Source organism: Culex quinquefasciatus, chromosome 1, assembly GCF_015732765.1.
Source record: "Culex quinquefasciatus strain JHB chromosome 1, VPISU_Cqui_1.0_pri_paternal, whole genome shotgun sequence".
NCBI lineage: Eukaryota > Metazoa > Arthropoda > Insecta > Diptera > Culicidae > Culex > Culex quinquefasciatus.
In genome coordinates this window covers 93,285,025-93,298,169 of record NC_051861.1, presented here as the reverse complement: position 1 = coordinate 93,298,169, position 13,145 = coordinate 93,285,025, and the positions used below count along the sequence as shown (strand labels likewise).

General features: G+C 36.8%; 1 protein-coding gene across 8 annotated transcripts in view; it reads left to right on the top strand.

Moving 5' to 3' along the window:
* Positions 1 to 13,145, top strand: part of LOC6042715 (mannosyl-oligosaccharide alpha-1,2-mannosidase IA) — a 69,039-nt gene that overhangs the window by 42,734 nt on the left and 13,160 nt on the right. The window contains exons 1-2 of one of the 8 annotated variants that reach the window (XM_038256560.1): positions 6,494 to 6,630; positions 11,729 to 12,354. The exons of 6 other annotated variants lie outside the window; for them this stretch is intronic. In XM_038256560.1, the coding sequence (XP_038112488.1) occupies positions 11,941 to 12,354 (414 nt within the window). In that variant the 5' untranslated portion in view covers positions 6,494 to 6,630; positions 11,729 to 11,940. Of the gene's footprint in view, positions 1 to 6,493; positions 6,631 to 11,728; positions 12,355 to 13,145 lie in introns of those variants that run through there. One more of the 8 variants, XM_038256617.1, reaches the window with a different exon arrangement.

The following is a 13,145-nucleotide window of genomic DNA, read 5'->3' as shown; positions in this document are numbered from 1 at the left end:
TGTCGGGAATTCCCGGAACAAGTTAGAAAAAAAAGAAAAATCCCGGAATTCCCGGGACGGACGCACTATAAAAAAGTATATAAATATCACATCAAGTGATCATAACATGAGACAAGGTTGCCAAATCTTCAAATTATAAGATTTTTTCATAATTTTTCTCATAAAAACGTTACTTAATCCACCCTTAGGTGGTTGGGCCTTCCTCACATTTAAAGGGTAGTGCTATTCAAAACAGATACAAAAAGATACAATGTTTTATCAACTTGAATCATCATTCATACCATCAGATTGGGTAGTCAGATCTTTATAATTCAGGGCACTTATGTGCTTTTTACATTTGATAGAGTTGTCGGATATTCAAATCTTTTGAACTCGTTGAAAAGGTCTTTTGATTACCTACCCAACGACAGGTCGCATGATGGATCCGGACAACGTTTTCATCAAATTATCTGAGATCCGGCCTTTTAAAAGTGCATAAATAATACTTAAGTGCGTATAACTTTTGATAGGGTTATCAGATCTTCAATCTTTTGAACTAGTTGGAAAGGTCTTTTGAATACCTGAAAATGTATAACATGACCAAGTTTCTTACAAAAACCACCCTTTTTAAAATCTTTCGGACTTTTGTTAAAATCGTTTTTTTAGCATAACTTTTTAAGTACTTAACTAAACTTTATAAGAACTTTACAAGATGGATCGAATGAGACTAAGACGGTCCAAATCTGTTCAGCCAGTGCCGAGATAATCTAGTGCAATTTTTCTATCAACATCCCACCACACACACAGATATTTGCTCAGAATTTGATTCTGAGTCAATATGTACACATGAAGGTGGGTCTAAGAGGTCAAATTAAGAATTTTGTTTTTCGAGTGATTTTATAGCCTTTCCTCAGTAAGGTGAGGAAGGCAAAAAGGTAACTTTCAACTAAGCCGATTTTCTACCATCCAAAATTATTGAAAGAATGGATAAAACTCACAGAAAAATACGGATTCATGGTTCCCATTTTCATGAACGCGTTTTCACGATTTTCGGAACTCATATTTTTCGTGTCTGAAAATTTGTTTTTAATAGCCGCAAACTGCAAAAGTGACTAGAGCAGGTCTTAAAGCAGGGGTGCCCAAAGTATGGCCCGCGGGCCAAACGTGGCCCGCGAGGTGATATTTTGTGGCCCGCGGACCCATTTTGAATGATCATGTAAAATGGCGCGTTGACCACTTGTAAAGTGATTTTATACTTTTTCAAAATTATGGTTTATTTTATGCTTTTATATGCTAATCTTTTTTATTTTCTGTTAATAAAAAAACTAATGATTTATCAATGTTTTGATCCCCACTTTTGGATACAAATAATATGTTCAAAATGTTTTATAATTAAAACAATTTCACCCGTTTCAATGTGAGTGAAACTAGTAAATGTCGTCAAAACTTTCATCAAACATTTTTGGAAATATCAAAAGGACGTTCAAGTTAGATTTAGTTGAATTCTGTAATAGTTGCAAAAATAAAAGTTTTCTTTATGAATTTGCAAGTCACCCTCAAACTTACATTGCACTTCATTAGGGATTCGAACTCATTACAGTTAGATAACGAATCTGATTGACTATCAACTGATTCAGGCAGACAAAATGTGGAAATCGGAGGATCAAGTTTGCAGCAAATATTTTACAAAGCTTTCGTCGATCAACCCACCCCTACCACATTAATAAAAACGTTACTTAATCCACCTTTAGGTGGTTGGCGCCTTCCTCACATTTAAAGGGTGCTATCCAAAATGCAAAAAGTGCGTAAATAACAATTAAGTGCTTATAACTTTTGATAGGGTTGTCAGATCTTCAATGTTTTGGACGCGTTGGATATGTCTTTTGAATACCCATCCTGTGATAGGTCGCATGAGCGGTCCGGACAACGTTTCCATCAAAATATCTGAGATCCGGCCTCCAAAAAGTGCGTAAATAACAATTAAGTGCTTATAACTTTTGATAGGGTTGTCAGATCTTCAATGTTTTGGACGCGTTGGAAAGGTCTTTTAAATACCTATCCAATGATAGGTCGCATAAGAGATCCGGACAGCATTTTCATCTAAATATCTGAGATCCGGCCTCGAAAAAGTGCGTAAATAACACTTAAGTGCTAATAACTTTTGATAGGGTTGTCAGATCTTGAATGTCTTGGACGAGTTGAAAAGGTCTTTTAAATACCTTTCTAAAAATGTGTAGCATGACGGGTTTTCTTACAAAAACCACCCTTTTTACAATCTTCCGGACTTTTGTTTAACTTAACTTTATCATTTTTAATAGCGACTTATGGGACCCCAAAACGGATCGAATGACGCCAAAACGGAAAAAATCGGTTCAGCCAATGTCAAGATAATCAAGTGACAATTTTTTGATCAACATCCCACCACACACACAGACATTTGCTCAGAATTTGATTCTGAGTCGATAGGTATACGTGAAGGTGGGTCTAGGAGGTCTAATTAAGAAGTTCATTTTTCGAGTGATTTTATAGCCTTTCCTCAGTAACGCGAGGAAGGCAAAAATTGACTCGAAAAACCAGGAGCAAAAAATATATTTTCAAAAAACTAAAAAAAAAGAAGTTTAAGAGGATTCTGCTGAAATTAATTAAATATGCATTCCTTTGCATTTAAAATCATTTGAGCCTGTTTGGGTTTATTAAAAATAATTTGAATTTTAGTGAATTTTCGATGAAATAAATAAATGTTGTTTCGTTTTTTTTTTTTTGAAAATAATGATTGCAGGTTAACTATACGGAAGCTTAAAACATTTTCCAAAAAAAAATTTTCATTGAAATGTTGAAATTCTGGATCTCAACGATTTTTCATTAGCTACACTTAACTTATAGAAGAATTGTTCAACATGTAATGTCAGCACAATTTTCGAAATATAAAAAAAAAATTTTTTTTTTGAAAACACAAGTACAGTCATCCCACATATTCGGAACACCCACAAATTCGGAACACTTTTATGATAATTTGTCAATAGCATGCCAAAATTAGCTTTTCTGTCGACCTTACTATTTTTAGAACCTTCATTTGAACATTATCTTGCTATTTCACTAGTAAAAGTAGGACTTTTGAACAAAAAACTTCATTTGAAGACTATTTTGTCCAGAGCAGCAAAACACTGCCTCCAAATGGCCTGTTTCATAATTGTGGGATGTTATTGTGCCTCCCACAATTGTGGAACACCTGAATTTAACTGATATTTTCACAAAAAAAAGTTATCAAACCATGTATAAAACATCACTAAGCTTGAGTTTTATTGGTTTCAGTGTGTGAAGTCATTATTTGGTAATAAATATGTACTCCTGGAGAGATCCAAAGTTTGTTTACATTCGTAAGAAAAAGTGTTCCGAATTTGTGGATTTCAGGGTCAAAGTAATTCTTCAAAACTTCATATAAAAGTTAAAATTTGCAGATGTTCGATACAGCATTCGAAAGATCGCAAGAAAAGCTTTAAAATGAAGGTAAAAGCGAATCATTAAGTTCAATTATCGATTTGCTATGACTTTTTAAACATTGGCCGATCTGGAAACCGTTCCGAATATGTGGGATGACTGTACATTCAGCTAAGAACTTTGTTTTCAAATACCAGAAACAACAATACCGATAGAAACTCGTTATTTTGAGGTTTCTATTATTTTGAAAAGACATTTTTCTAAATTAAAGAAATGTCCGATCATTTACCTTAAAATAACGTAATTTATTTGTTTTAACAACCATCGTTTTTGTAAATTTGGCCCGCAAGCTCATTTGAGCTTCAAATTTGGCCCGGCCTTCAAAAACTTTGAGCACCCCTGTCTTAAAGCTTATTGGGATAAAAGTGGGTTTATTTCCCCTATTTTAGAAAATCAACATAAAAATATTACATCATTTTGTTCCACTTTTTCCTCATTCGACATTTAGTTCTTGCGACGTTTTGTCCATTTGACCAGTTGTCCAACTTCGACCATTTGTCTATTCGACATTTTGTCACACTTAACTTGCTTATTTATGACAGTTTATATTGAAGCGTTCTGTTATAACGTAATGCAAAAATTTTGGAATTTTATATTGTCCCCTTTTGTAGCACAATTACCATAAATATATTTATTTTTAATATAAATCAGGGTGGCCACCTCGGGAAAAAACCGGGAAATCCGGGAAAACCGGGATTTTTATCCACCGGGAGAAACTCGGGAAAAACTCGGGATTCGACTGACAAACCGGGAAAATATTTTAAGTTTAGTTAAAATTCGACAAAACTTTTTAATGTATTCAATATGTTTTTTTCTTAATTAGAATATTATTCCTGTTATTCTAAATGAAGAATTCGCGAAAACTATGTTTGAATTTGTGGAATAGACCCATGCTTCTTGGCTATGGATGTTTTTTTACTGTTGTATCTTATGAATTTTTTACTTGGCGAATTTGTTTTTTTTTTAATAAAGCAAAATGTTTGCTCTACCAGCGGTTCTCAATCTGGGGTACATGTACCCCAGTGGATACCACGAGCGGTCTCTGGGGGTCCGGAAAACAAACCTCGTAATGGCGGACAGTTGTCCCAAACCTCCTTAAGGTGCAGTGAATTACGGGCGAATTGTTTTTGACCAATCAGAAAATTTTTAAAAAATATTTGAATGAAGTAATTTGAATTTGAAGTAAAGTGCACAGTTTTTGAGTTTTTTTTCTACGAATGTTTGTTGTAAATTGTGCCAACTATACCATTTAATACCATGTTGGTAGAAAATTTTTATGTTTAACGATTTGGATATTTTTTCAATTCGACCTTTCTTTGCTTAAATATTAGTTTTGCATAAAATAAAAATCAGGATTTTTTTCGCAAGTGGAAATTATGGATCTCATGGTACGAAAACAACATTACAGTGAATATCTCTCTAAATATAAAGATCGAGACTTTTCCTTCAAATTGTCACACAAAGTACACTCTTTTAAAATATTTTTCTTGGCCTGTCTCAGCAATAAAAGAATGGATCAAAAATTTTTAGAAAAGAAAGCAGTAAAGAATTTTCTCAACCATTTCATTTTTTAGAGATAAAATAGAATAATTGAATTGAAAATAGGTACAACTTCAAAGAAGTACTATTAAATAGCATGTTTCATTCTTAAATCAAAACAAGTTTTGAAAATCTCTTAAATATATATTTTGGGCAATTTCAAAAACTCTGTTTCAAAAATAATTCGCTACAAAAAACATTAGATAAAATTTGCACCAGCCTTATGTATTGTTGAAAAAATCGCGGCACGGTAATTTTTTTAATTTTTTTTTACCATTTTGTGTTTTGGGTTTTTTAGAAAGTTTTTTAAATTAAAAATATTCTCGAAAATTTATCCCATCAATACATACAAACTTACCGAAGATACTAAATCGATAAACAAAAGTTTCAAGGTACCGATTTTTTTTACTTTTGTATGGCCGTTTTCCTGCACTGCTGCAAAAGTGTTTAAATTTACTCTTTTGGTTAAAAAGAAAGTACTCACATAATTTTAGCCAAAACAAATTAATTCACAGAAATTGATAATTCTTGGAAGAATCGTTCGTCTTGAATTCACAAAACATTGTTTCAAAGAAAACTAATGAGCGTTTACATAAATGTTGAAAACAATGTATTTTTGCAAATCTTTTCTACAAAATTAATAAATTAAAACGATTTTTATTTTATTTTGAGTTTGCAAAGTCTGCATGCATGATGATGAAAATTCCCAATCATTATGGAAATTGGAGGTTTGGATTGGAAACAGATAAAAACGAATTGAATTGTTTTCAAGATTTGAAAACAATTCAAACTTTGAACCAAATTTATGCGCTCAAAAAGTATGTTAATACTAACGTTAGCCTAAAAAACACTGTAATTTGGTTTAAAAACATTCCGGAAAATTCCTTCTGGTCTCGTGAGAAAACCGGGAAATAACCGGGAAATTGAAAATCGAAATTTGGTGGCCACCCTGATATAAATGTAACACAGTCGATCCGTACCTCCTAACTGCGTTACGTAATAAAAGAACGCTTCCTACGAGTATAATTATAATTTACTTAAATGTGAGTTGATCAATTTTCAATTTCTATCAGCGATAAAAGGGTAGATATTAGTTATCCATCAAGTTTGCACTGTTTTAACTTCATCAAAACTGGTTCGCTTAGCTAAAATGCCAAGATTTGTTCAAGAATACCACTCTATTTTTACCGCGTATTATTCACCTTTTCGCAAACGCAAAACAACAAGCTCAAGCGAACCCCGATATTACAAGGAAGTCCAGCCCAAATAACCATCGAATTCCGCTTGCCGAAAACAGGTTGTTCACTCTCGTTCGCGTATCCACCAGCTAAAGCCCCAACTTCCTCACTCAATCTCTCGCACGTCTCGGCGATTCTCCTGCTCCGACTTAGTGCCGTCGTTCAGCCAACAACGAAAGATTTCCGCTCTCCTCGCTCTCTCGGGCGATCGCTACTCACGATCAGCTGCTGCGCGAACAGTCTTGAGTCGATCGCGTACGGAAACGGTTCGTAGTTTGCGCGGTTACGTTACGTCCTCCGGGAATACACCACCCTCTGCGGGGGGGTCGTCAGAGGTCTCTCCTCCGGGTCCAGGTCGCCCTGCCCGGCCTCCAAGGTAGAAGGCCCCTCTTTTCATACGTGTTGAAGATCTTCGCTGCAAGTCGTCGGCTTAACAGCGAAGAAGAAGAAGAAGCGGCGGTGCAACGGCCGTGAACGAGAACAACCACTTTGCTTGGAATCGTGGCCGCCGTACGGTACTGATCGCGCTGATTGCGGTACCGCTAGTCTGGTTTGTTGATTTTATGAACGCGTTGACCGCCCGCAAATCTGGCGACCGTGATCGGGCTGAGCGAAGGTGTCGTCTAAAACCTGTTGTTAAAGACTGTGCAAAGTGTGACGTTCGCGGGGAGGTCGCACAGTGACCTTTTTGGCGCAACCAGATAACAGAACAACTCTCGCACGGAGAGAAACACTGTTGGCTTTTGAGAAAAGTATGAACTTGACAGAACTGTACTTACCTGATTGGAACCACCGATAAAAATCACTTTCACTCGCACAGCAATTTTCGTATGCCACGCCAGGCTTAAGTACACCATGAAGTCCGGGATTGGGAAACCTTGTAGTCATTAAATCTCGTGAAAGAATTCAACATTATCTATTCGTTATCAACTTTTCATCAGCTTGTCAAATATATAAATTATAATGTTAGACTTCGACATCTCAAGCGTTTCCCTATTACGGACTTCAAGCAGTACTTAAGCTTGAAGTGGTTTTCAAAATCTAAGGTGTAAGTGCAAGTGAAGGTGATTCAGATTGGTGAACCAGCTAAAGGTAAGTACAATTCTGTCAAATTCAGTCAATTTCTGTCAGCACCAAAAGCCGTCAAGATTCTCTCCGTGTACGAGACCGAGAAGAATCGTTCTGACCATCGGTCGACCACATCAGTGTATAATTCATGTTAATTGACCAGCCAAGTGAATCGTCATTGTCTGTGCCCCTTTTGGTGAATGGCCGTCGAGTTCCAGCTCGCAACGGGAATTCGAAGCGCTTTCGCGGTGTGAGCTGCTGAAAAGTGAAACTTTTTCTGAGGGATTGTGCAACGAAGCGCGGACCGGCCGGGAATCGGAAGAGAAAAAGAAGAACTGCGCGGGCTATTCGCGGACCGTCGCGGCTGACTGGCTAGACTGAAACTGGACTCTGCGGGACATGGGCATTGGCGTGACTGCACGGAAAGAAATGGTGTCAGCTTTAATGGAAATATTTGGTTACGATTTTGTTGTGAAGGTTAATTGTTTTAAAAATTCGTGGACGTTCAGCATGTTAAGGGTTGAAAATGTGGCCCATTTTCGCTGGCGACACAGTTTTGTCGCGTTTGTGTTAAAATTGTTCTGTTTTTGTTCGACAACAGTCACTTGGTGGATTATTTAGTGCGCACACCGTTTTTGTTTTGCTTCAAGTGTCTCCCTCTCTTTTGACTTCTTCTTTTGTTTTCTTTGCTAGCTGTTGTGACTTTTTTTTGCCTTGTCAACTGTTTTGCTACTAGCAACAACAAAAAAGAGTCGCAAAAACGACGCTACGTAACGCATGAATATTCGATTTCTGGGCTCCGGAATTAAAATTTTATGAGACAAAAGGTTGGATTAGGCAACATTCTTGGGAAATGGGATGGAACCAGATCAGTAATAAATAATAGGCCTTCGAGAAATCTCTTGTCTATTTTTGGACTGTTAACCGCCATGTTTTGTCAGGGATTCTCAGAATATTGATAATTTTCTTTTGAAAACCCAATTTCAAACTTTGAAAAATTTTCTCTTTTGTCACAAACACAAGCTGACAAGCAGTCAATCGGTATCAACATAACTGCCTAGTCATGGTTCCTCCAACCAAGTTGTTTCATAAATCATTAATTCGCCTAAAGAAAACTGTAAACCGCAATCAACAAAAGACGAAAAAAAAAACCTTTTGTGAAGCGGTCCTTTACATCGTGGCTCGATGCTGCGTTGTCGAATTATGCAACAACAGTCAAATTTAGAAATGGTGCTCAGAAGAAGAGTGGATGGATGCCATGTTTTTAGTAGGTCCAACTTTCCTCCGCAGTCGTAAATAGCCGGAGCATGCGAAAGATGGACCAAGGAAAAGGTCAATGAAATTGTGGTAGTCTTGTTTTGGCGAAAACGAAAATGGGTGTTGAAGAATCTGAGGATAATTTCAGTGTTTTCAAGTTTAAACATTTGAAACTATTTAACGATTTTATTTTAACCCATACATAAGTAATTCTGGGTCAGTCCGAGACATTTGCCTGCACAGTAAAATTCCTATGGTAAAATCGCATTCAAAAGCATGCACATCGAACAATATTTTTAATCTGCGGGATTTCAATCCAGAACTGAACTTTTTGGGAGTAAGCGACTAAAGATCAAAAATGGATAAAAATCAAATTTGGGTGAGTTTCTGCTTTCTTCAGTTTAGTTTTTAAATTTAACAGCAAATGAGTAGTAATATAGCTGCATGTAAAATACCTGGTTGTAAAATAAATGTATTTTATGAAATTTTATGAAATATTACACTCTGAAATATGTAGCCCATCAGTATGGGTAAACTACTAGACCGGAATGTCAAGCTCATATATGCGATTATACGATTATATATGCGGTCTGATGGCCGAGCGAGCTAAGGCGCCAGTCCTTACTGTTAGTGCTGGGTTTGAATCGCTCCGGCTAATTTATTTTTTGAAATTTTGCTTTTGAATACGATTTTACCATTGATTTTTTTACTGTGTAGGCCTATCCCAACATAAGATTTTGAAAAATTACACAGAAAAATAAATCATGATAATATTACATCTGGAAAGGGGCACAACTTTTATATCAGAAAAAAAATGTGTAATTTGACCTCTGAAAATGTGTAATTTTACCACTTTTCTGTTGTTATGTCGCTTTTTCAGTCTAAATTGAGGTAAAATTACATCAATAAAGAGGAAATATTCAACCTTCCAAAATTACACCTTCCAAATTTACTCAATTTTTTACTGTGTAGTTTCTGTCAGGGCTGCGGAGTCGGGTCGTATTTCAAACGACTCCGACTAGCTCAGACTAGCCGACCCCGACTCCGGCTCCGGCTTTCAACAAATGGTTGGCTCCGACTCCGACTCCGGCCAACCAACTCTAGCCGACTCCGACTCCAGCTTTCAACAAATGGTTGGCTCCGACTCCACATATTTTTAAATGTTTCAAAAGTTAGTCAAATATTATTAGTTAATTATTTTTAAAACATTGATAAATAAGATTATTTAAATACTCTCTAAGCGTCATGTTTTTCTCAAGAAAAATAAGTTCGAATCACAAAACGAAAAAAAAGTTTCTAGGTTACAAGTTTTATACGTTATGGACACAGAAATCGAAAAATATCTTCAGTTTTAGTGGCATTTTGAGAAGAACAGTTTTGTAAATAAATTTGGAATTATTTGTTTAACCTCACATTTGCAAATAATGTATTCAAAGCTAATAAATTTAAATATTAAATTGTTATATTTGAATGAATAATTGAAAGAAACCTAGCCATTTTTTTTGTTTTTTTTTTTTTTTTTTTTTTTTAAGACGTACATGGACATCACGCCATGGCGGAAGGAGATTATTATTGCAAATCAATGTATCTGAACAATTTCTTCGTGGAAAGGACGCTTAAGAGGTCATTTTCAAATATCTGTGACAATGAAAATATTTTACCCTGGAAATTTTTAATTTGTTTTAATTTTAAAAATTAATATACATTAAAAAGGAGGCGCACGATACTTCGTGAATCTTCACCTTAAACGAAGCCGTTATGAATGATCTTGCGCCTCCATCAAAATATATGAAAAAACTTAAAATATAATAAATACAAATATCCACAAGTAAAATATTTTCTAGGTCACAAGCATTTCATTTTTTAAGGCAGCTGGTGATTCTGTATAAATGACGGTAGGTCTAGGATGTCTAATTAAAAAGTTCATTTTTCGAGTGATTTTATACCCTTTCCTCAGTAAGGTGAGGAAGGCAAAAACTGGTTTTCATTAATTCTAATTCTCTGTGAGCCTGTGTCTCAGAATGTAATTGTCCAATTTTCAATGACTCCGAGAAAACATTTAAGAAATTTCTCAGCTCTTTTTCAAGAAGTATTTAAAAAAATAAAACCGAAAAATGGAATAGAAATAAGCAAAAACAAAAAAAAACTTGAGCACATTTTAATCTAATCTAATCTAATCTAACACAAACGCAGCCAGTCCGATGAAAGAAAAAAAAAAAAAAAACTTGAGCACATTTTATCAAAAAAATTGCAATCCGATATTTAAACCTTTTTTTTTAGTTGTCTGTTTTGTTTCCGACATTTACACAAGTTTTGTGCCCAAATGAAATTGAAAGCACGAAATATTGTCACATTTATTCATAGAATTCCATAAATATTAATACCTTATTTTGTATGACGAGCACCCAAAATTGTATGGAGACTTGGAAAACACATTGTTGCAAAATTACTTCTTTTGGCGAAGTGTCATCCAAATTAAAAAAAAAAAACAAAGAAAAGTCGATTAACACATTTAAAGTTCATATTGTTTCTTTTATCAGTTAAGCCAGAAGTATCTCTTATTGAAAATCCGAATCTTCACTAGATTTTATTCTTCAAAATCTATTTTTCAACTCAATTATTACCATTAAAATGACTGCTATTACAGTCCAGACTCGATTATCCGAAGTTCGCGGTTTCAAAAAACTTCGGATAATCGAATCACGAAAAATGTTGTTTAGTCTTTGTAAAAATGAACTGAAACTTAAATTAAATTTCTTTCAAACTCTTCAAGAAAGTTGAAGTCTTCAAAACTCGTGTAACTTTTACTTTCCAACGCAAGTCATACCGAATACTCACGTTCCAACAGTTTCAGTCCAGCAAGTCCAAAAGAGCCAACTATTATCACTGAGTCCCAAACCACAAGTCGCAGACAAGCAGACGTGAAAGACTTTTTGATGTTGCATCGTAAAAAATAACGGTCAATTCAAATTATGATTCGCATTACTTGCAGTTTCGTTAAAATACGCACTTGAGTTCGAAATATCTGTTAACGCTACGAAATTTAAATTTCCGATGAAATGTTTGGAAAGGACAGTTATTTTCAAGCCACAGTCGGTATGCTAGTGTTTCACGTCTGCTTGTCTGTGTGTCGTCCCCTATTTCCATAGTTAAAAGTGGAGAAAGTAGCGCCACTAAATAGGAAATCAATTGAAGAACCAACCAACAAAATGAGCTAACACCGGCCCCGGAAACGTTCGGTGGTGGTCGTGACTTAGCCCAGGGCTAAGCGCAGAGTTAGCGTGTGTGTGCGTTCGGAAGACAAGAAGAAGAAGAAGGAAAAGAAGATTAAGGTGAAGCTAAACAGTGAGACTCCAGTAGCATGGCACCGGCCTTGAGTGGGGTCGCGACGGCCGTTTTCGTGGTGGCCATAACCGGCGTGACGCTGGTCGTCCGCAAGCACGCCGACGACGGACGGACCGCGGACCGGTACCGGACGTACGAGGATTTCAGCAAGTTTGACGACACCGTCGATAACCACCTGATTGTGGAGGGCGAGGAGTACCGGTTGCGGGGTCCTCCGAAGGATGGATCTCCGTTCTACAGCCTCAGTCGGCGGTCCGCCCTCGATGTGGACTATGACGCGTACTTCCCGGACGAGGAGGACCTGCGGCGGAGTGAGTTCTATCGGAACGCCAGCTACGTGCCGCGGTACTGGAACGCGTCCGGTTGGTTGCGGGTCGACGAGGTCGGTTCGGGCGGAATCGACCACGAAAAGCGTGAGAAAGTCAAAGAGGTACGTGTTTTGATCGCTTGGGGGACGTACTTAAATTACATAACGCGGTATTTTGTTGAAGCCACCGGTACTCCACAGTAATCGCAAAAGATCGCTATTTTTTCGAGCGTTACGTACTTCGAGAACGTTCGCGTTTCAGTAATCGGTACCACGAAGGCTGCGTGAAAACTTCGATTCTGTTGAAGCCGGTAGTGACCTTTGCCGAAGTCATGAACAATCACTGAGCACGTTTCGGTCGACCGCTTGGGTAGCAACCGTTGAGGTTATGTTATGTTCGAGAGGTGTGAGGTCAGCTCGATCACCGTTGGGCGATTCTGCATCGAACCGGTGTGGCTGGTGAGCGTGAGGAAGAAGACAGGGGTAGTACTAACAACCCGTAGAGCGTGACGGCACGACAAATGGAATTTTTGCTTAGGTGGGTCGTGTTGTCCAAAATAAATACACCATGCAATTAAACATGCGGTGCTAAATGGAAATTAAACGAGGAAATAGGCCTCGCTACATAGTAGCTCTATTGTTGGCTGGGTCGGAGGAGTGCATTTAAAGTGTTGCTGAGAGAATCTGTGGCATTGTTGATTGTTTTAATTCATTATTCTTACTCAACTAATTGATATGAAATGCTTTAAAAACAATTGTCACGCCATCTAACGTGAAACTGGACAGAAATAGGTCGACAATGATGCTAACTTCAATTGTTTAATGGTATTACTCAAACATATACAGCAATTCCATTTGAAAAGAGCCTAAACCAAAAAAAAAGTTCTCCGATCGGGCTCAAAATTTTTCTGGGG